Source organism: Anas acuta, chromosome 1 (assembly GCF_963932015.1).
Source record: "Anas acuta chromosome 1, bAnaAcu1.1, whole genome shotgun sequence".
Taxonomy (NCBI): domain Eukaryota; kingdom Metazoa; phylum Chordata; class Aves; order Anseriformes; family Anatidae; genus Anas; species Anas acuta.
Window position 1 is genome coordinate 79,143,176 of NC_088979.1, and position 24,435 is coordinate 79,167,610.

General features: G+C 47.5%; 1 protein-coding gene across 2 annotated transcripts in view; it reads left to right on the top strand.

The window, feature by feature from the left end:
• The first annotated feature begins 5,846 nt into the window (after positions 1–5,846).
• The window catches only part of NHS (NHS actin remodeling regulator), a 241,985-nt gene continuing 223,396 nt past the window's right edge, over positions 5,847–24,435 (top strand). For both annotated transcript variants that reach the window (XM_068683804.1, XM_068683816.1), the window contains exon 1: positions 5,847–6,504. In XM_068683804.1, coding sequence (XP_068539905.1) covers positions 6,174–6,504 — 331 coding nt within the window. In that variant the 5' untranslated portion in view covers positions 5,847–6,173. The remainder of the gene's footprint in view (positions 6,505–24,435) is intronic.

Sequence of the window (24,435 nt, forward strand, 5' to 3'; positions counted from 1 at the left end):
TACTAAGCTGTTATTTATCTTTTGTTATTTTGATTTCTTTCAGAATCAAAGAGTTACTCCTGGCAGACAAACTTTTATGCATAATGGAAATCTTACAGATGGAAGGAGTACGTGCGGGGCAGCATGAGCTTTTGAATTTACTTGCCCCAGTGGTCTTCAAATCTGATCTGCTCTCCCTATTTTTTTATTTTTTATTTTTTTGACTCCTGGAACATGGACTTTCTGGAACATGGCCTGCAAACCCCAGGCCAGATCTTGAAACACCCAGACAGGCTCTACAGCAGTATTCTCTGAAGGTTAAGTGAGCCTGATCCACTCCCAGACATCCTGTGCTGGAATCCAAACCAGAGAGAGCCCAGTGGCAGGAGCTTGCCTAAAACCTCTGGATGATGGCTGACACAGGGCTTTGCAAGCAAACCTGTGACACGGACCTGCCCGGCTCAAAAATGCAAAGCTAGCTTACTCATGCAGTGCAGCTACCCGAGCAGCACCCAGGGCTGGGTGAGATAACATCGTGCCACAACACAGAAAGAGGCAGGTGAGCCGAACACCCATCCCATCTACACTCGAGTTCTTCCCTCGGGGAGAAGCAGTGGGAAGCACAGAGGCACCAGCCTGACCTGGCCTTTCCCAGTGCAGCCTCCTCCTCACCTCCTCACCATGAGTGTGAGGGGTGGATCTGGCCCTTTACTGGTCTGTTTTAGGTGACAAAAGCTGTGAGATGGTGGGATTTTTGTTTGTTTGGTTTGGTTTCTTTTTTTTTTTTTTTTTTTTTTTTTTTTTTTCCTAGGGAAGAGTTTGAAACAAAGAAGAGAGGGATAAACATCAGAGTACAGAAACTTGAAATTACTTCCACATTTAGACCACATGATAGAGAGCTAGAACACATTCAGCATGTAATCAGCATGTGCCAAATTATTTTGGGAAGTGTAAAAACGCGTGTTCTTAATATTGAAGAAATGATCATTGGTGGATGATGGCGTTTTCACCTTCTGTTCCCAATAAATCCTCCTTTTTCTATGTCAGTGTTGCTCCTCTTGCTCTGATATAGGCAAAGTGTCAGCTGAGGTCAGCTGAGTTCTGAATCAAGATTGCAGACTGGGCCTGATGTGCACAAACTGCCTGATGCCAGCAGGCAAAATTAAAGAGAACAGTGAAAATACCCACCATGTGCAGGTTAAACCCCCACTGCTAACAAATCAAGTGTAATTAAGGAGTCAGAGCAACGTAGAGGGTGGATGGATCTCACACTGCAAGGAAAACATCTTCTTTCTCCCTTATGCTTCTGTTCACTGAATTATGTTTCAAATACAGATTATTTTGTCTGCCTCTTCTTTTATCAGGGCTTCTGAAGTCATAACCATCTTTTCTACCCTTTGGTCATCCTGAATGTTCCCACTTGCTCCCCCTGAGATCAAATTAACCAGTCCCTCTGCATATCCCGCAGTCAGGCTGAAGACAGGGGCATTTTTGCCCCACACTTCCCTCAGCAGAGCTGTCCTATATAAACTAGAACCTGACACGACTTTAAGAGCTTTCCCATCTGAAGACATACCCACCAGCCCTTTCCAAAAACACAGCGGCACCACCCGTGTGTTAGAGCCCACCTTTCCTGAAGTCCAGCTCAGAGCAGAGGCTGCTGCCAAAGCAAGGTCACTCTGCTGTGCTGTCCTCTCCTGTGGAGTCTAGGGCAAGCATCCCAAGTGTCCTGTGCACAGCTCTCCTTCTCTGAGCCAAGAAACACAGGAGCAGTATTCTCTTGGATGACAGCGTGGATACTTAGACTCATCATATTATAACAGTTGGCACTCTTTAATGTTTTTTTGGGGGACCCTGAAATTTACCAGAAATTCACAGCCTCATTTTGATTTGTTCTTGGATTTATTGCACATTCTTAACCATTATTATTTTTAAAGGCATAAATGATAATGGCATTTATTCAACTTTTTTTTCTTCTCCTTGATATCTCACAGTGCTAGGAGCCAATACCCCTTTCCAAGATGTATGGATGTGAAACTAATATTGATATCAGAGGAAACTGCAGCATTTGCTGTTCAGAAGGGTGCTCCATTGAGGTTTTTTCCTGACTCGCAATGCCAGGTAGTACTGATGGAAAGCACTCAGTCGATGTGCACTTAACATGAACTTGCTAGGGAGATAGGGAAGTTTCCTTATTAAAACAGACATTTCTTAGTAATAAAACTCAATTATCATGTCAGCCTTGACTTAAGGCACATTTTAAAGAAAGTATCAATTTAATAATCACTCTTCAGCTTGAAATGTCATCCCTACTCTGATTGCAAGTAAACTCTATAACAACTGTAATTAAGAGAGTTTGAAGAAAGGGAGTTAACTTTCAGGTTTTAATTGTTTTGCCTGCACAACATGATTTGCAGCACCTTGTGGAGCCCAATTACTCATCTTGCTACAGGTACACACGCTCCTGCAGGCCCTGCTTTTTTCCTACTTAAAGCAGTGACTAAAGCGGTGGGGTCATGATTTAAGAGTGAAGCGGTTTATGGTAATATAAATATTAACAAATACCAGAAAAAACAGCAGCAAGATGAATTCAGAATGCAAGCTGGTGACAGCACGTGTGTGGCTGGAGAAATTCAATGGGACAGGAAAGAGAGATTAACACCGAGAAACGTTCACTGTTCTCATGTCTGTACACCTCCTCACCAGGAAGCGTGAGGAAGGTCAGGAAAAAGGTTTGCTGAGATTCATGGAATTATTCTTCTCAAAGAGCAGTGAGAGAAAAGGGTGCCAAGGCCTGGTGGACAAGAGAAAATTCAGTGTCTGCACAGCATTCGTGTACTTGGGAGTGTTGTGAGAGATCATGTGGGCAAGGATGAGCAGGGACTATTCCTACCTGCCCACACCTATTCATGTGGCAGCTCCTGGAAGAGGTTCATGGTCTCTCACCTACTGTGACAACACTTGTGTAGTTGTTTGGGCCAATAAAGTCATATGGAAGTGGGAACTGGAAGTGAGAAGAAGTGTGCCTTAGTATATCAGTGGTGTTGCTTTCAAAGACCAGATGACACTGAAGGAGGAATTCACCTTGCTGTCCAGAACAGAAGTGTTTTGGCGAACACAGGACATGCTGTGTGAAGCTGAGTTACCAGCATTTTGCCTGACTAAGCCATTCAAACCCAGCGAGCCTCTTCAGGAGAAGTATTTCTCAGCTAAAATCCTGTTTTGGACACGGTCTTAACATGTTTGTGCTGAAATGAACTGGCAGGGCTGTGAGGCCTAAATGAGCAGGTCCAGACTCACAGCAGGCTGCCTTGACTGCGCTGCTTTCCTGGCTAATGGGCTTTTATTGTTAATGTGGCCTTGGTGTGATCAATGGACGTCACTATCCTGTCTAAGAGAGTTTCTGAACAAGGATACTTCTTGCTAGCCTGAGTGGGTACAGGTTTGGTAATGTGCTGCCTGTGACATCTTTGCTGGGAATAAATATGTGATACACTTAGGGGGGCTAGCATCGGCGATGACAGATGCCACAGCATGGTCAAAAGGCCACAACTTCATTAATATGATGCCTAAAGGCATCCTCCTGACAGCCCTGGAAAGAGGAGGAAATGACAATAGCCTGAAGCACTCATCAGCCTCTCCTCCCTTTTTGGCACTGCAGAGCAAGGCGCAGTGCAGCAGGCCAGAGCAACCCTGCCAAACTGGGCGAGATTGCCTCATCCCACCTCCCTGGCTCCTGCACTGCATCAGGGAACCACTGATTCCTTCTGACCCAACAGTGGTCCTGCCCTTCATTCCTATCAGCATGACTGTCCCCTGGCTGGTTTCACTGTAAAACCACCTCAGCAAGGATGGCAGCAACAAATGCAAACTGGGGAGGGCGTGAACACGGCTGTAGCATGGGGCTAAGGGCTGTGAAGTTGCACAGCAGCTGCTGTGTTTTATGACCAGGGGCCTGCCCACCACCAGCAGCACTGGTCAGAGGTTGAGAAGGAACTTTTCTTGTACCCTTTTCACCCCCTCTCCTATCCCCACAATGTATGTGTCTCTGAAGTAAACCACCACACAATCTTTCCCTGCTATGGGTGAAGTCAGGGCCATCCACAGCAGCATCCCAACCTGAAGTCACTGCAACCAGGGCAGGGAATACAGCTCACACGCATGCAGGAAAGCAGTACAGCCCAACTGAAGGCTTCTCCTGCAATAAATAAACAAATAAAGAACTGGTTCACAAATTTATCTTTGTTCATGACTGGTACTCTTTCTGACACGTCTCAATCTCTGAGATCTGCAGGTGCGTGTTGAAATATACTGATGCAGAAGGCTGGTCCAGGTTGGCAGGTTCATAAATGAACACTTTGGGGAATAGTCCTGAAGTTTAACTTCAGCCTAGGAAGCTCTGCTGCCTGGGCTTCCCCTGCAGGCAGAGCAGAGGAACAGGCTCATCTGAAGAGGCTTCAGAGCTGAGGTAAATGTTCAAAATCCATCATGGGGGAGTTTTTCCCTCTCCTTTGGCTATGGAGAGAGCCTCCAGAGACCTGTCCCCTGAAGCTGAGGGTAGCCTTTGGGACTACGCCCCTCTATTCCTACCCCAATTATTGAGCAGACACAGCAAGAACAGTTCTGGGGGCAGCTGAGAACCTGCTGAATTTGGGGTTGTGCTACCCGGCATCACCGAAGGAAAAGATTTCATAGTGTGTGACTGGGAGGGACACTACCAGACCCCTTGGCACCTGCAGTGATAGACAGAAGCTGTGTTCCCACCAAAGGAAACGAGGAGGCTGAGAGGGTTTCTGTCCCTCCCGAGCTGCCCAGATGACAGTACCAACCAGGAGGCTGCAGTGAGGCACAGAAATCCTGCCTCTTTCAGCTTCCTCCTTTTACGAATGCCCCAATCCAGTGGCTCATTGGGATGCCTGAGAGCAATGTGGGATAAGCAACTGACAGCTGCTTTCCTAAATGCCAGTTTTTATCCCCACCCGGTGAGGGCTATAATGCTGCTTCCAGCAGCTTTGACTCCTGCGGTCCTTTTCTTGTGATCCCACACCACTTTGGATGGCTGCTGCCCTTTCTGTGGCATTAAAACATAGCCGCCCCCCCTCCCTATCCCATTTGCGAATCCCAAGTGAAATACGAAAACACCTTTCAGCGGATTATAACTAATGCACTGCGACTCCCACAGGTGGGAAGAGCAGCACAGTCTGTGCTCCATTACCGGGGATAAAAGTTGAATCCTGTGGAAGAAACTCTGGGCACAGTGTCAGGGCACACGAACTGCCCATGCGCCCATGTCAGAAGCCAGCAGCAGGTCCGGCAAACTCGGTCGGTTCAGATTTATCTTTGCAAGTGCACACTGCTGGTGGTGACGGCAGCTTGGGCTGCTTGACCACAGGTAATTGCACACCGGCTGCATGCGGTCACGTAACGTGTCCTGCACCACGGTAAGGATTCAAGGGTGACAAGTCCGGGTCAAGCAGGCAACCAGACCCTTCCTCACCGCGGAGTGCGGCTGTTGGGGTTGCTCTCCTACGGCAGCTTTCCCCGCAGCACCCCCTCCGCACGTTTTCCACCCATCACACGGGATTTAATACCTCCGTATCCCATACTGATTTGACATCCCGCCTGCTCCCTGGGCACTTTCGGCTTTGGGCACCCCGGAGGGCTCCACCAGCACCCCCTCTCCCTCTGCGGGCGGCAGGGGGGTGCCAGCCGATCTCCCCCATCCCGGGACCCCCCCGGCAGTGCTGCGGGGGGGGCGCCGGCCGCCTGCACCTCCCAGCTCGCTGCCTCCAGCGCCTCCCCGCGGCCGACGCGGGCCCCCCCCGGCCCCGAGCCCGGCGCCGGCCCCCGCCCCGCCGCCTCCTCGCTCCTCCTCGCGGCCGCGGGATTCCTCCGGCTGCGTTTTTGGGGCCGCCCCTTCGCACCCGGCGGCGGAGCGGGACGGCACGGCACGGCACGGCACGGCACGGCACGGCGCTGCGGGAGAGCGGCAGAGGCGAAGCGGGGCGAGGCGAGGGGGGCTGTCCCCGGCTCCCCTCGGCGGCGGATGCCCGGCGGCCGCCCGCAGCCCCGGAGCCCCGTGCGGGGCCGCGGCCAGGCGATGGGCGGCGGGCGCTGAGCGCACGGCGGGGCGCGGAGCGGGGCAGAGCGCAGCGGAGAGCAGGGCGGCGATCCCCGGCCGGGGCTGCTCGGCCATGCCCTTCGCCAAGAGGACGGTGGAGCCGCAGAGGCTGTGCCGGGCGGACGAGAGCCGGGGAGCCCCGGCGGAGCCCCGGGAGCCGGGGGCGGCGGGCGAGGAGGCGGCGGCGGCGGTGCTGATGGTGCTGGACCTGTGCGCCGTCAGCAACGTGGCCCTGTCGCGGATCCTCCGGCAGCTCTCCGACGTGGCCCGGCACGCCTGCACCCTCTTCCAGGAGGTCGAGGCTGACATCCAGGGCACCCACCGCCGCGTCCGGGCGCTGCACGGCCGCATCGCCGGCCTCCAGGGGGCCGTGCGCGGCCTCGACCCCAAGCAGGAGGCAGTGCGTAAGTAGCGCGGCTCGGCTCGGCTCGGCTCGGCTCGCAGGGAGCCTTATGGAAAGGGCTGCCCGCCGGGGAGGGGGCGAGGATGGGGCGCAGGCGGCCGGGGGGGGGGGTCTGCTGCGCCCCCCTTGGCTGGCCGGATCCCCATCCCCGAGGGGGATGCTTGCCCCTTCGGAGGTCGAAACCCTAAGGGCTGAAGCTGAAACGGCCGCCCCGCAATGCCCAAAGCACCTCGTCTCTCTGCGGCTTGCCATGTAAAATAAGGAAGTTTGGTTAATGACTTGTGTCTGTTCCAAGAGTGGCCCTGAACGGCCGGGGAGGGAGGGGGGGGACGAGAAAGATGAGGGCGATCCGCCGCCTCTGCTCTGAGCGAGGAGGGCTGGGATCCTGCTGCTTGCTTCTCCACCCGGGCTATAAAAGCGGTGACAGGCTGCGTAGTGCTAGCAGCTGCTGATTTCTGCTGAACATTGCTCGTGTTTACAGCAGCCTAATGGTTTTGTGCTCTCACTGGCGCAGACGCTTCCCCAGCGCTTGCGACTGTCTGCTCTCCGTAGGTAGGGCTGTGCACCGCAGGTCCGGAGCGGCACAGATCGGTGCCAATCCTAATGTCTGGCTTTGAAAAAGCAGTGGCATCAAAGGGGATTTTGGCTCAGTTTTCTGCTTTCTGCTGCTCCCCTCAAAATCCCGCGTATCTCCGGTGGGTGTAAGGAGGTGGGTTTACATCAGGGTAAGCGAGAGCGTGCCCCCTTCTAGGTGGTTTTAATGAACGTGCCATTTAAAAAATCGTGTTCTGCGTTTCCCCCTTTCGGGGCAGTGTGGAAGAGAAGTAACTCTTCTAGGATCAGCGAAGCTGTACTGATTGACAAAACCGAGCCTTAGGTATTCGGAGCTGTTTCAACTAGATCCTTGGCAGCTGCACGGTGACTTTGCCGATGATACGTTAACATCCATCAACTCCAGGGCAGCCCGACGGAGGCTTTCTGTGGTTTCAGGACTAGCGTGCAGTCAGAGGAGAGAGCGGGACTGTGATTGGAAACTGCGGTGAGCAGGAGGGCTGGCCGGTGTGCTGAGGGAACTGTCTGAGGAAATGAAACTCCTCGGATCACGTTCGCATCTGCAAGTCTTCGGAGCCGAGTAGCTGCGCTCACACACGAGTGGAAGCGAGAGCAGAGCTTAGCCCGTCTAATCCACATGGCTATTTTTCTTTGTGGGTTCTGCAAGTGTGGCTTGTTTTCAGATCACGGTGCAAAACCGTGGTATTACAGCACAGCTATGTCATGCGCTTAATTGGAGAGCCTGGCTTTTCCCCTGAGATGATAAACGCGGAGTCCGCATCTCTGCTCATTTTCTGTTTTCCTTTAAATCCTTCACTTCTGGTCATGATCTCCTGCGGTCTGGCTGCTGCTTCTCCTCTCCCCTGCATGCAGCACAGCGTGCGGTGCAGTGCCGCTGCTCTTGCTGCAGATATCCCTCGGGCTGGCTAGCCAGGGGCTCCTGCACGGCGCTGCCGTGTGCCGCTGCCCGTCCTCCCGTAGGTGTGTGTCCTGCCTCCAGCTGTGCAGCTGCTCGCAGGTACATCGCCCAGCACTCATCGCACTGTGCTGCACGTGCCCGAAGCGTGACAAGTCTCCGCACCCAGCCAGTGGGCACGGCTGCTCAACTTGCCACTCGCTCTGGCTGCTCCTCTTCCCCACCCGGTGTCGGACCAGGACAGCTGCACTTGCGTGGTGCTGCAGCTGGACATCGCAGCTGGGAGCCTGGAGCTGAGCTGCACCGTGCTGCAAGGCTTCTCCTCGCATCCTCCAAACCTGTACATGTCCACGGCAGCTCCTCCGTTTGGCCTGCAGTCTGCTCTGTGCTCCCGAGGGCCTGATAGAGCTGCCTGGCAGGAAGCTGCCCATCCTTGCTGTGGCGTGTAACGAGAGCATGCTTTCTCCTTCCTAGGCTGACACCTCCTCCTTCATTGTTACTTTCAGCAAAACTATGCTAATGTTTGTTTTAAGCATGAAGTGCCTACACATTTCATTCCTGGCAGCATTTCACTCCAGTCACAGGACCCATTTGTTCTCTTCAAAGCAACAGAGCAAGCTCAGGTCTGCCTTACCTTACCAGCCTCACATGAAGGCATGCTGACTTCTACATCCAGCAGCAAACGTGGGGATGGTGAAGTGGCTTCGGGGCTGCTTGTTGGTTGTTGGGTCCGAGTACCACATCTAAGAGCAAATCAGAACCGACTGGGGATTTGGGCTCACGCCACATGGAGCAAGGTGGTGGTAGGCACCCGTGTCCTCTCTGTAATGGTGGCACCAAACTTGCTGTGTGCCTGGAGGTGCTGGTCTGCTCTGTGTATTTACCGAGGTGCTGAGTACTGGCATGTTAGCCTAACAGCAGCATGGCCCACATGTACATTTTTTAAGTTCTAGGTTACAAACTACTGGGCTATCTCGCCGCAGTGAGATGTTCTTGGTGTTATAATGCCAACTGCAGCACAGTGATTTGAGAGTAATGTTACCAGACGTGCCCTAGATACTGAGCCGTGACATTTGAAGGCCTTTTTCTCCGCGCTTCGTAAGCCAGCTGGATTCCTGTGATGAAGGGACGGTCTGGGCGAGGAGAAGGAAACGATGGGCCGGATCCATCCCAGCAGCTAACGGAGCCAGTGGCTACAGAGGGCATCCCTTAGCCCGATCCAGTCCGTGGCAGTAACAGACATGATACCAATGATACCAAGGGGAAGAAGGTCAGGAAAGGAGCTCTCTTGAAAATAGTGTATTGTACAATTTCATGTAATAATGGCATATTTTACATCAGAAATTACATATTGTTGCATTCAAATAAAACACTGGTGTTGGGTCCAGAGAATATTAACAGAAAACTGAAATGAATTAATAACGGCGTTTTTCTAGTTATGTTTATCACCGTGGCTGTTGTTTTCCTGAGGACTTACCATTCTCAGCTTTGTTGCTATTGAAGTGGTAAAGATTTGCAAGACTGGGTATGCTTTGCTCTAAGAAAAGTGCTTGAACTGCTTTGCTGAGCTGCTGTTGGAGGGATTTACCTATGTGTTGCTCTTTTGGTTCGGGCACTGTTCGGAAAGTGTGATTGGAGATCTTGTTAGGCACAATAAAGGACAGATTCTGGGTAGTCACAAGCAGGTCATCTTCAAAAACTCCGGGTCCCTCGCCCCTGCCTTCCCAGATGCTGCTGGTCCTTTCATCTTTCTTACAAGCCTCTGGCCAGCTAGCATCTTGCAAATATGAATCCTTTCCCACCCTCTGACTGGAAGAGAAACAAGGGTGAGAAATGTTTTCCTGCTCAACTCCTGAACTAACTGCTTTGCCCTTCTGCCACTCTAAGTACTTCGCTGCTTTTCATCACGATCAGCTCCAGGGTCTGCTTCTAAAGCAGAACCATGTGGGAATAACATGACTGTTGTCAGTCTTGCTGTTGCTTCGAGTTTTCTTATTAACAGCAAGAGGAATGAGCAGTGTGATAGTTGTTTCATAATCGTGGTAACGCAGAACTGTAGAAGTGCTGGATTCGTGTGTATACTTGGGACTGACTGCCTCTGTCTGCACTTGGAGAGACGATTCCTCCGGCTCTGGCAGTCTGAGTGGAACACAGTACTTCTCTGAACCTGACGAGGTCAGCTATCTTGCTTTCTGAGTAATCAATAGTGACTGGGCAGCAGATTTTCAAGCCCTGGTTAACAAGATCGTGTTTGCACCCTGGCATCCCAGAGAATTCCATGCATTCCAGGCTTTTTTTTCTGAAAGCATCAATGTGTTACCAGAAGGCTGTTCCTGAAGGCTGTCTCCTTTCCAGCAGTTGCTTGTTTTATCTTCATTGCACCACTTTTCCATTCCCAATTTTCCTAAGTGCTCACATTTAGTAATACAGCTGCTTAGGAGTGTGGGCATCCCCTATGTTACTGTGTCCCTCAGAGGTCCCCACACCTCTGCAGTGAGCTCTCCAATACTTTTCTTTACAGAAGTGACAGGATTGAGATAAAAAGGACAGCTGTGAACTGGTTCTTTATCATTTCAGGCTCTGCATTAATTTATCCTATTTCATCTCAGTTACTGGGAACAGCCTGGCTAGTTTCACTTTTGCTTTTGGCATGTTTTCTTTGGGATTTTTAGATTGTTGTGTAGTTGTTGTTTGTTTATTTTATTTTTTACACACTGATATAGTGCTCCTCTGTTCGGGTTTTGAGCACTGCAGGGGAAACGTTTAATCAATTGTAAGGTTTTGGTTTGCTTTCTGCTGCTGTTCTACCATTTTTACAAAACATAGGTTGGATCCAAAGCTCAGCAGATCATGCCTCTCCTTCTTCTTGGCTTAATGCACTCAAACCTCAGTTCCAGCTGAGCCTAGAAACCTGCACCCTGGTTCCATCATAAGGCCACCCCAGCCTAACTGCTGGTGGTCACGCTTGCAGAGATCTTCAGGAGAGTACAGAAGACTTTAAGAGTAGGTGCCCCATTGTAAGAAAAAAGAAGCAAGTGCAGCTTGGGTAGGTAAGTGCTGCACTTTATCCCTGCTTTGCAAAATCCTAGGGATTTCAAAGTGCAGTTTCCATTGTACGGATTTCCTATTGTGCTGAGGCACAACTGTAGACCCCCACAGGTTGGATACATTTACACAAAAGCGTCTCTGGTACTGCTGGAAACAAATGAGAGTAGATTTCTAGTTTCCTTTAAGCCTGTATTGTAGTGCTTTATAGTGCATAAGCGCATCGGTGTGTAAGGGTAGCTACACTTCCAGAAGCATGCGCTAATGTGGTTTGGGACATGAAGCACGAGAATGTATTCACAGCTCTCTTTGTACATCGAAATCATATTCACTGGCAAGTCTTCATCGGGTGCATAACAAAACCTCCAAAGAAAAACAAAATTGTACGATGGATGTACGCAGGCAATCAGTTGCCTGCACCCATCCAGACGGAATGACACAGCCTCTTCATTTGTCCTTTTGAAAGTGGAGGAGGGCTCTTTTCTGTTTTCTTTTTTTCCAGGTGTGTTTTTTATTTTGGGGGGGTTTGTTGGTGCTTTTTTTTAAATTTCTTTTCTTTTCTTTTTTTTAGGTTTTGTGCTTGCTGTCACTTATTTGCTTGTTTCATAGAGCTCTACTGTCTGGTGCACTTGACTGTACTTTTCCCATTAACGCAAATAACCCGGGTTGTGGGTGTGGGAAAGTTGGATAATTTCCTGAGTGCTTGGCTTCTTCTAAATGCAGAGGGCTGGTGTCAAGTTAGCAGAGTCTGCAGGAGTGGGAGGCCAAACCATTGGTTTTCCTGTTTACCTTTTACTACTGTCAGAACAACAAAGAAATGTAGGAGGAAAAACCTGCTAACTTAAGCATCCCATTTGTACCTTGCCCATGACATTAGATAGAGCGCCGTCAGTTAGGAAAAAGATTCCTTATCTTTGTTTACAGAGTAGTGATAGAAAACCTTTTACACAAGAGCATGACCGTACGGAGCCTGGGGTTGAGAGATTTTTCTCATCCATTTAGTACGTGATAGAACATAAGGGGAGGAAATTTGTCAGGTCTCTTTGGCAGAGACATAGTGCTTTCGAAGCTGTTGTCACCTTCAGTCACGTTGACTGGTGTAAAGCAGACTCTGGCACCTTTGCAGATAAAAGCAGGGGATAAAACCCTTTGTCCTCTTGAGGTCAGTGGGACCATCAGTGGACTCCAAGAGCTCGGTGCTCAGGTAGACTTGCTAACCTGGCACAACCTGGTAACGGATGAATAGCAGGTGGCTGTGGTTTTCCTCTGAAGCCATTCCCCGTTAAACAGATGTAAATCTTCAGGAATTGTGCTGAATTGCATTTACTTGGTCTTCCGCTGGCGTGGTATAGAAGGCCTTTACCTTCCTGTAGTTGCTTTCCATCCCACAAACAATACTTAAACTGATGTAAGAGATTTGAAATGTTTGAGGACTTTTGTTGCTAGATGGAGAGCCTTCCCGACAGAAGACCTGACATCCAGTTATAGCCAAAGCTGGAATCCCACCTCACTGCAGCCACAGACCCACGCAGTATCGTAGCCATTAATGGAACTTCCTTCTGGCCCATACTCGTGCACCAAACAAGGGTCTCCTGGGCATTTATTAAAATCCAAGTGGAAACAACTCGACTCTTTTAAGATCAATGAGGTCTCATTTACCCAGGGGTAGGACTGCAGAGAAAATGGAACCAGGCCAGTAAGATGCTTGCACTTACTGTGGATCTGATGACATAACACGAATACTTCACAAAGCCCCTTTAAAACTCCATGCTTCTGTTTGAGATCTTTTATAGTTTAATGTATATGGAGATGTGAGACGAGTGTTCCGGTGAAATCAGCAGAGACGTTCCCACTTTCGATTGGTTCCTCCTGCTGATACGGGCGAGATCTGGAGATTAAGAAGCAAGCAGGCTCTGATAACTTACTGAGGATGTGGGAAGGTCATTCACCTGTTTATTCACACACATAAAAGATGGTGGTTTCTCTTTATGAAAGATGAAGGGCCTGGAGTGTTTCCAAAAACCCTATTGCGTAATTCTCAAATGTCCTTGGACTGAAGGAACGATTCGCAGGAGGCAAGTATAAATATATGGCACCTGGTATAACGGTGCCACTCAACTGCTCTTCTGGTTCAGCAGGGCAGCGCCGGCTGTTTGAAGAGCCCCCAGTCTGACACATTTCCTTCACGCACGCCTAGGTGTATCGCACCCAAATCAGAGACCCACGAGGAACTCCTGGAAGCAACGCTACGATGCCCAAAGTGGGGAAAAAAATACGACCAGCTCATGGGAGTAATACGCACGTGCATTTTAAAAGCATCGCCGCACAGCTGTGTGGTCTCCTGAATCAGAGAGCTGGGATTTTCAAAAGCTTGCTCTCTCCAATCACTTGGCATCTCCGTGTAATCGGAATCTGACATCAGACTCTCCACTGGAGCTACTCGAGCTATTAGGCTGTGAAGAGCAGAAGCTCTCTGTGTTACTGAGTGTGTGCGTGGGGGGGGGGGGAGTTTTTTCACTTCCTTTGATGTATTAGCATCAAGAGAGGGAGTCTTAGCTTCATTCCTAATTGCTTCTCGTCTTTGAATTTATACACCAATATGTAAGTAACTGCAAAGGGAGATAGCGGAATTTATAAAAAGTTCAAAAAGGCAGGGCTTAGAGCATGATTAAAATAAAAGATAGCATACAGTGCGTGCTGTTTTGAGCTGAAGCATCTCCCCAGCATACTTTCCATTTCCATTTTCATTATATCTAACTGCTTCTAATGCGCTGCTTAGTTTAACAACTGGCATGTTTTTAGGGTAGATTTTATACGAGATATACACCCACTGTGTTCTTAACTTGAGACTTTAAATTGCAGTATCTGTATTGGACAATCTTTTCTTCTACCTTCTTGGCTGAAGGCAGGAAGAAAGCAATAGTGATGGGAACCTAATTAAGCCCATGGTTTAATTACACCAGGAGTTGTGTGCTTGAAATGCTGCTAGATTCAATGAGTGCTGTGTGGCACTGCCATGCTAAGTCCCAGCAGAGAAAGGCATTTTTTTTTTTTTAATTTTTTAATGGGATCACTGTAATTCTTACAAAGCCACTGTGGGTTTCCCTTTCTTTTCAGCCGTGGAGGCAGTTGGACTTTGAGCTATAGCCACTCGGGCTGAGTCCCTGAGAAAGTTTGGAGGAGCTGTCTTGCTAGCGTGTGCATGTGATTAAGGAGAATGAGCATGGGGCGGTGTGTTTGTGCTATAAATATGCATAGCTCGCTCGGGCCTCTGCAGCTTTTCCCCTGCCTTCTCAAAGTTTTTTTGTTAGCTTGCTGATGTTTGAAAAGACCTTTAAGCTGGCCTGGAGGGAGGGCACGCTGAGGGGAGAAGGTGCTGATCCTTCTCCTTGGAGCTGTGAACCAAGCAAGTCATTTTGGGGAATGAATTATGTGGGGTGCATTGAAAAATTCCTCGCTTGGCACAGGCTTTGGACTGCTTTAAAGGAGAAACTGGTTTCTCTATGGATGCTCTGTTTTGCCTGTGTGTTTTGGTTTTGTTTTCAGAAAAGCTACTACCGAGCATTGTTCTCTCCAGTTTGTGACTGCCTGTGATTGCAGAAACGAGATCTTGCTGATGGTGATCAGGATAGGCAGCAGTGACTTGCTGCGATGCTGAGAGGCATGCTTTTTGTAACATGGTACGCATTTCACTGTGGCTGGTATTTAGTGAGACATGATAAGGAGTGAATTAATTTTAAGTGAAGTGAGAGACTAATTATGATTAAACACTTTTCGTGCAAATCAAAATGGGTCCAGGGAGAGGGTACTGCCCAACTCCATTTCCCTCACTGAACCTGAAGTCTTGGTCTCCCCAGCAGATTGCATGAAGTCTTGCACACAGCATGCCAAAGCTGAATTTTCCCTGTAGGATGGATTATTCTGACAACACAGCTTTTAGTCTGGTTTCTTACTGAAACAAGAATTAAGGGATAGCACACTCTGTGAGTGTGTAACAGGGGAGGAGGTGGGCATACCTATGTATCTCACAGCAGCCATTCAGAAATTTTGTATCTGTTATTCAACTACAAGCTCAACTACATTGCCACAGGATAGGAATCATAAAAGAGGCTGCCAGGTAAAGGAGAGAACAGAACTGCTGCTGCATTTGAAGGATGGGCTTGTTCTTTATTAGACACCAGAAAATCCACAGGGAAAGAATCCACTATAAATGCTCCAACCCGATTAAAAAAAAAAAAAAAAGTGCTCCAGTTGGAGCTCACATTTTCTTCAATGTGAAAGTCAGTCCTCTGCACAACATAAAAGCTGGAGAAAACCAGGCTTCATTAGTTCCGCTGCTTGCAAAACTGCTTGTTCGTGTTCCTCTTTCCCCTCTAGAATTACTGATTATTTCTTTCCAATTTTAGTCTTTTTTTTTTTTTTTTTTCTTCTTTTTAGGGGGGTGGACAACTTATGCCTTGAATGACTTTCCTTTTGGGTCACCCTATATTTTGCTCCTTTTTTCATGATGGCTTCATTAAGGACACACCTGCGCCTTCACTGTTTACCTCCATTTTAACAGTAAAGGCAACCCCCTCTCACCGTGAGAATGAGCAGTGTTAATTTTTATGGCTGTGGTTTATTCTCTATTGATTATCTTTAATGTGGTGCTGTCTTGTTCAGTTAATAAACTACTGATAACCTGCTAATATTTAATTAACCACCATCCCCCAAACGTAACCTGCTTTTAATAGACATTATAAATGCATTCATTGTGGCTAGCACATTAAAATCACTGTTTTAAGTTCCTTTACTTTGAAATTGCACTCTAGCTGAAGTATATTCTGTGGCAATCATCTTGTCATTACTCTGCTAATAGCCTAAAATAAGTATCACTACTTCATGATTTCAGCAATATTTTTTGGCCACTGTTATAGCTCCCAAAGGCTTGATGCAGCTTGGTGCCCAGACAGAGGACGGATAAGCTGTGTTCTGGACAAAATCCTCCTAATGGAGAACGAGCAGGTTCACCTGAAGGTCTGCTGTTAGCTCTCCATCACTGGGAGGAAGCGGCAGCTCAGCTGGTGTGAATTGGTACCCAGAGCTTGTGAGCCATCCCTTTGGAGCAAGAATGGCAAAGCATTGCTTGTTGGATTGCAGGTCATGGAATCACAGAATGGCTTGGGCTGGAAGGGATCTTAAAGACCATCCAGTTCCAACCCCTCTGCCATGGGCAGGGACACCTCCCACTAGCACAGGCTGCCCAGAGAGGCTGTAGGGTCTCCTTGGAGGTCTTCAGAAGCTGCCTGGAGATGGGCCTGGGCTACCTGCTCTGGCCTACAGGTACAGGGTGGAAATGAGCAGCACCTCTGTTCGAGGAGTGTTGGGTCTGCAAGTGAACAAATACATTACAGCTACCTTCCACATCTATAATGTGGCTATTCATTTATGAAATTGTCCAAGTGGAACTTAACACAAATTATTAATGTAGATTAGAGGTATTTTTCATTTATCTCCTTGTTCCTAGGTGCTGTGCTGAAGAACCCATCAGAATGGCAATTCGTTAAAGGAAATGAGAGGGAAGTGCAAAATATTGCAGCTCAGAGAGATTATTTTTTTTCCTTTCTGGAATTTGACTTGCTGATTGGCTGTATGTCTGGCCTGACAAGCAGCATCTAGGACTGTGAGACTAAAGGATTCCATTGCCATAAAACGAACCAGCATGCAGACCTTTCCTAACAATAGTTGCAACTTGGTTTGGACAGCATTTTCTTCCTCAAAATTTTGGTGTCACTGGAAGAGAAACACCATTTTAACTGTCTGTATACACAGAGGTGAAGGAGGAAGATGAGTGGAAAATTTTGGCAAGATAACATTGGTCACTGAGCTTCAAGAAGCTTAATAGAGGGGAGAAGAATTTTTACAGCTGTATCAGCAGTGAAGTGCTGAAAACATGGGGAAAATATTCAGTATTATAGCCCTTATTACAAAGCTAATAGTCAAAGGTAACTGATGTGTCTCATTCTTTGCCTTTTTGACTTTGTGTCCAAAAGCATCTTGTGGTGGAGGTCACTTTCTTCCCTTCCCATCCCTCTCACACTGGAAGATTAATCTGGCCTTGAGAGGTTGTTGTGGTATTGCTGTAAAAACTTCATCTGGATGTAATGGGTGATCCTGCCCTAGAAGTAGGGTACATCTTGCTTGGGGATGTGGGAATGATGATGATTTTTTGTTCTTATTATTCTGACTTGCAGAAGTGAAGCCTTTGCTCTTGAATCAATTGCTCCCACTATATTACAGCAAGAATTGAAAAATTAAAATGTAGAAAACCTCAGCCTAGTTCATTAAATTAATTCTTCGAAGAGAACAGATGGGAAAGTGAAAAGTAAAGTGATGCAAGTGTACAGTGTAGTTTGCAGATTCACCGAAGGAATGTTGTACACTCATATTTACTGTTTCATGGAAATGTCTCTGTTCCCTTTTGAGGCAGTCCAACCTTGGGCCTGTTTGAATACGTCTCTGTAGAAGTTGGCACATGCTGACCTTGTTTGCTGCAGTCTGTTCTTCTGCAGCTTCTTGATTCTAGTGGCATGAGCCAGATGGACAGATCCCTAGAGCTGAATGCTGGATAACATAATTAAATGCTCTAGTACTGGAGGCTGGAGCTGGCTGAGTTAAACTTTGGCCAACACTTCAATACTTCTTGGACCAAGATATATCTGCTGTGTCAAAGTAGTTTTTGTTTTTTCTTTCAGACCATAGTACTTGGGTATGAGGATGTTAAATTATATACCAAGAACATTTTCATCTGTGTGACACACAGCTCTCTACTACTTCGTGTCCTGATTGCACCACAGGAACATTTTACAACCTTGTAGAGCTATGTGAAAGCCTACCTGATTTTTTTATTTTTATTTTTTCAAATCTGTCCAGACATTTTTCTGTTGCATTTTGGAGCTGTGGATGTCAGTTGTGAGTGTCACCTGAACCCCAATCCCTGGAAGCCCCTTGCTTGTGCTCTCCTGCCCAAGCACCATGGGGGCATCAGGATGTGACTCTGCAGGTCTCATTGTGAGTTTGGGGTCTGAGGAGCCTGGTTACATACTGATGAGGAAACCAGGTCAGAGGTCTGTCTGGTGTCCTGCACCCTTTTTCCTTCTTGCTTTCTTATGCCATTTATAGCGAGGGAAATATCTCCCACCTCCCTTTTCTTGACATGCCACTTCATAGCTTCAGGGGCACTGAGCAGCTGGTGTTTCTCACTGGCTTCACCTATGCAACCCAGCAGCTTTCTGAGGCAACAGTCTCCCCTGCACAATGTTCATGGGCAGCGGTGTTGCCCTGCATTGGTGTAGCTCAGCCTCCAAAGGTGCTGTGCCAGTGAGATTGCGTGAGAGGAGAGTTGGCAGCAGGGCGGCATGGGTGAGGAAGCTGTCTGCCCTCCTGAAAAGACCACTCACTGAATCTGTGTTTGTATGAGCTGCATGACACAACACGGCTTGTTTAAAATAGCTCGGATATTTCTGGCCTCGATTTAGAATGGGCCTGAATCTGGAGATCATGCTCCTCCTGAAAAAGCTGCATCAAATGGAGATTGTTTGTCTGTTTGATTGTTACTTAGGTCCCTAAGTACCCTCTCTGTCTGTTCCCTCAGTTTCTGCTGAAGAAACATTAAAGTTAGGGCAATAATTAATTTTTCCATAATGTTACTGTGGATTGTGTTGTGTATTCATAGCAGGGAGATAATTACAAAAAAAAAAAAAAAAGAGGAAAGAAAAAAAAGCAAGGAAGGAAGGAAGGAAGGAAAGAAAGAAAGAAAGAAAGAGAGTGTTAGAGCAGTTGCATGAACCCTAGAAGAGCCAGCTGAGGCGACCAGCGCCTCCCCTCTGTTTTTACTGCCAGGGCAGTTTTCCATCAGGAAAACTGGCAGTTTTCCATCACTCTAAACGTTAGGCAATCCATCCCATTGTAAGGCGGGTTTGTCTCTTGCTGTTGAACAGAGAAGTTTATAGATCGCATGCTTGGATGAGTCCCTTAACTCGTGTTAAACACCATGGGGTGAAGCACGAGTACTGCCATGGGCTCTGTAGGCCTCGGTTCCTCAGCTCTGTGGCAGGCCCATCCCTTCTCCTCAGGGGTGATATCACGCAAGGAATGAGGATGAGTTGGGCTGGTCTTTCTGGTGGTGGATGCTGTACAGTTACCCAGGCTCGCTTTGTCAACAGTGAGCAATTTGCGGGGCTGAGAATTCTCCACATCAAGAGTGCTTCAGTCCTTTATGGACAAACGCTTCCAGCTGTGGATGCCACTTTCCCTAGAGAAGGTAATACCTCTAGGTGGGGTTTTCCATTCCTCCTTCAGTAAGCAGGATTTCTTGTTGCTGAGAGCCACAGATTTTTCCCCTTGAGGATCAACCTGAAGTTGGACTGAAGTTTTTGCAGTTACCAATCTTTCTTTTGAGGCTTGGATCATAGAGAGTGAGCTTTCTTACGTTACAGACAGCATGTCCTGGTTAATTACAGTCATGTAAAGATGAGGTTGTACCGTGGGACTTGGTTTAATTAAAAAACGGTGCTGGGAAGTTTAATAAATGTCTGATGTGTTCTATCTGGCTGCCGAGTGCTAACGTTGCAGTTCCCTTCAGGTACGCTCTCAACTTCAGTCAGAAAGAGCCAACTGAGCTTGACATCTGCTCTAATGAAAGGGGAGGATGGATTTTCATTATCTGTCCAACCAGGCTGGTGTCTGGCATTGCACTTTTCACAGCTTGGGCTTGTACGTGGGCTTTGGGAGAAGCTTTGTGCGGGTAGTAGAGTCAGAGGAAAACTCTCAATGTGGTATCTAAGGCTTTCCCTGTATAATGGAAAAATCATCATTGTGCAGATGAAGTATGGACTTGGAAGAACTTTGCGTGGGAAGTCTTATTTTGATTCTTCTCCCCCTAGACCCATTGCCTTCCCACTCACGTATACTGAAGCCTGTCATCTATTTAACTTGAGCTTTTCTAATAATCGCAGATAATATACAACAAAACCAATAATAAAGTGCATGCATATACAATTTCTCTGATCTGTAGGAGCCACAAGATCTCCTAGACATGCTTTTTGTTAATACTGGCTTGTGAGAGACCTAGCACTCCATGATGCCCATCTGTTAGCAGCATGTTTAAATGTGATTAATGTGAAAGTTGCAAGAATTGCAGATAGCTTTTGCTAGTCTACAACAGAGTCTGTCATTGCTAATCTTTCACAGTATTAAGAGCTTAACATAGTAAATCTAATGTTATGGAAAGCTGTAGCTTTGCTTTGGTACCATCACCTTACTGCATTATTAAGCTAATATTTCCTTTTCTTCTATAGTTCATAAGCACAGTAGAGGCAGTGTAGGTACTGTAGGTGCATTCATCAGCAGAAGAATATTTAAATGTTCATATATCTACGAAGGCTCTCAAGAAAGGGATGCTACAGCATAAAAGGACTCAGGAACATTGAATTTATTTGGGATTCCTGAGCAGTGCTGGCCAGAGCGGGTTGCATTAGGTGTCAGCTCTCCCCCAGAATCCTTGAAGAGGCTGGGGAAGTCACAAGCAATGTCTTGCCATGATAATTCTTTTCCATGACCAGGTAGAAATTAGAAACCATTTTGGCCATGACAGCAGGCGTGCCTCCCCAGTAGTGCTGATGGTGCTTCATCAGCATTCATCAGCTTCATCAGAACTGCTGTGTCTTTAACAGAGAGCGAGGGCAGGGTGAGCAGTGTTGTGGAAGGAGCTGGGACTGCCTGCTGGAGCAGGTTGACACTGCGGGAAACAAACAGGGGAGGACCCAGGGAAGGAAAATTGCTTTCTTCATATAGCTGCTTGTGTTGGAAAGGATCAAAGAAACCATAATGAGTCAGTATCTTTCTTTCTTTCTTCCCCCCCCCCTTTTTTTTTTTTAGAGAAAATTTCAGAAGAATGATTCAATTAAATAGTCGTTTACTCAAGAGCTGCAGGTGGCTTGTAAAGTGTAATTAGATCCCCCTTACCTTTTAAACCCGGATCTACAGCTTTGTTCATTTTGGTGGGGGGGTGCGTGGAGTTCCCCATTCTTGGATTCGCACTGGGAGGTTGGTAGAGGAGAGGGCTTGTTATAAAACTAACCATTTTGTGACATGATTACAAGGTGCTTTTGGTTCCAGCAGGTGCTTTGGTCCAGGCATTTCAAAACTGCTTTTAATCCGTAAGATCATCAGGTGCTGTAGGACAAATTGAGACCTGCCTTTTGCTGAAGCACCCCCTGACTCCATCACACACAGCTTCTTCACAGCAGCCCAGCAGCTTGTCCACATCCAGTCACTGTAGGGAGTCAAAATCAGATCAGATCAGATAGGATAGTGCTTTCAGAGGGGTAGTTACAAAGTGTACAGTCCCAGAGATCAGACCGGACTCTAAGGGATTTTCTAGTTCTTTTGTGTACCCCTCTATAATCCAGTCTTTGAAGCATTTATGAGCTCAAGGTGCCATGATTAAAAGCTTCAAGCACCATTCTTTTTCATTTAGCCTCTAAGAGGATAGGCACCGATTCCACTGCTCTGAGCTGTTATGAAGACTTGCAGAGAAGACAGACCCCATTTGCCTTTTGTAGGCTGTCAGTCAGACCAAGTTCAGTGATTGGGCTTTCTCCCTTGCGTGGTAACACACATCGTTGAGACGATGAAACCATTCAGTTCTGGACCCTGAGGGCTGCTATGGCACACCCTGGGCCTGTGGTTTTGGGTATTGCTCCTGCCCTGTGCTGTGGGTTGGAGAGTGACATCCAGTGTCCTTACTCTGTCCTCAACAGGAGTTCATATACCAATGGCTTGAAGTAGTGAGCTGACATGAGGAGCATGCAGCAAGTAATCAGTCTGGGACCCTGCTTTGCTCTGCCCCCTTCCCTCAGCTCTTTGCAAGATTTGGCTGATGCTCCTGAGAAATCCCAGCAGCTTCCAGGATGGTCTTTCAAAGCTTCGCAAAGCTGTGCATGATAGTGTAAAATCTGTTTACAGGAGTCATTATGGATCAGCTCCACCCTGTACTTGTGTTGCTGGGGTATCCCTGGAAAAGGCTACTTTCCCATGATTTGGGGGAATCTTTTAGACAAGGGAGAAAAGGGAAGGGTCATTCATCTGCACCTTGAATGTTCACTTAGTTTTCAGCTCAATTTTTCAGCTGTTAACATGTCTCCACATTTTAGGAAGGATGATTCAGTAAACAAGTGCATGTGTGTTTGTCTTCAGTGCCTGCCTACTCAGGCAAGGGAAGCATAATTTAGCTGCTAGTTAGTGCTGATGTATCAGAATTGGCAAACACTGAACACTCCTGCTACTGGATCTGCCCCAGTTGCTTGATGTGCAGCGATGAATGGATGAACATTCACCAATGCTGTTGCACAAATAACCAAGTTAATAAAAAGCAGCTGATTATGTCAGTGCACACTGTAGAAACTCCAGAGCAGCACTGAGATTATTTAAAAACAGATGTTCTTATCTGGGAGCTCTTAGAAAGGTAGAGCAATGGTGTTTAAGGAAAAAGAAGCACACAACAAAACTCAGCAGAACAGGCACAAAACTACATCCATACCTTGTCCTGAAATGATTCAACAGGGAGGACTTTTGTAAGAATTTTTGTCTTGGTGCCTTAGCCTGGGTCTGAGTTTGAAAGTGGACTTAGCTTTGAATTGTGTCACTGATAATTGGAGCCGCGCTGGCATTCTCCAACAACAGAATTAACTCACAGGGATTTTTTTATTTTTTAAGGGGACGCACTGGAAAGAAATAGCAGTTGGAAAGAGAATGCTCTGTGGAAACTGGAATTATACAAACCAGCTGTCTGGCCTCACATAAAATTATATCGGCCCTTTGTACCTCCGCGTAAGTGGTATTTAACCCTTGCTATCATTACGGTGTACCGCCGAGACGGATGAACTTCCTCAGCTGATGCCTGAGCAGGGCCTGGGAACAAAGCAGGGGCTGATGAGATTGTAAGAGGATGCTGGGCTGTCAGCAAGGCCAGCCGTTAGTTCATTATTCAGGCAGACAAAGCTTCGTGCCCTCATGAATCACTTCTGTGTTTTTTTTTCTTTCTTCCCCTCTCCGAGGTAGCTCACAGAGAGAAGCAGGCACGTCGAGCAGTCACAGAAAGCTGGGTTATTGTCTCCATTAACGTTTTTCTGCCCTCTGGAGGCAAAAGCTGTCCTGTTGCATATGGCCTGGGCTGCACCAAGGCTCCCTGCTCCCCAGGGGCTGGTGTGGGGCAGCGTGCGGGGCCTCCTCTGCACATCTCCCCACACAGCCCCTCCAGTAACTGTGAAATGCCTGGGAACAACGGGCAGTTTGGGACCCCCCCAGCCTTCCTGTTGCTGGAAGGGGCATGAACGCCTCCATAGAGGTGTTCCAGGGCCATGGGGGCAGCCACATGGGATGCAAGGGGTTCCTGCTGTAGTGGTGGTGGGAGCAGCCCCAGGTCTCTGCTGCTGCACGCCTTGGCTGTTGCAGTCTGAAGCAGCACAGGGCTCTGGGGGCGATAAGAGAATTCTTCCTATTCTTCTCTTGAAATGGGGAAAATGTACTCGGGGAAAATAGTTTTGATCAGAAAAGCCCTGGCTGGTACCAGATGGCTCAAGCAAAAAGTGCAAGAAGGAGTGTAGTAGAAAGTAGTAACAGCTGCCCACACATGATGCGTTATCCCAGAGAAGGCAGGATTGGTTTCGACAGGTCCCCTGAATCATCAGCATTTCTAGCTCTTCTGTGTAGTTTTTTCACTCCGTATGTTGTCATTGCACATGCTACTATTAATTGAGCTTGCTTTTTTTTTTTTTTTTTTTTTTTTTGTTTAATTCTTTTAAATTCTTGTCCTCACTGATGAAATGTAGCCAGCAGCTCCACAGGTTACCTGTGTATTGCCTGGGAACTCTGTGGAATTGGTTTCATTTCTCTGAATACCCACTTGTTCTTGCATTACAAAGCTGGATAATTAAAGAATCCTGGGATTCCTTCTCTGTGCTATTCATTACTTTGTGTACCTCTTTCATGTGCCCTTATATCTAAATTAAACACATCAGACCTCTTCAGTCTCTCTCCATCTGTAGATCTTTTCATGCCACTAATTATTTTTATAAGCTGTTTCTGGGACTCCTCTTTTATTTCTCTGTATCTTTCACCACTCGAATGAGGCTGCAGGCAGCCGTCTCCTTATGTGCATGCATTCTCTGAGTGTGTTTCTCTTCAGTTTCTGTCTTTGCCCTCCCTGTTTCTCGGGGCTCAATGCTTCAGCCTTTGCTAATTGTGCCGTCTAATCCCGATGACTTCAGCCATTGTACGTGAAGACTACAGAATCCTTCATTTATATGTATTAATCTGACAAATGACTAAAGCTGAAGGCCTGAGCATCTTGGTTAGCTGCCATCTTCATTTGCTAAT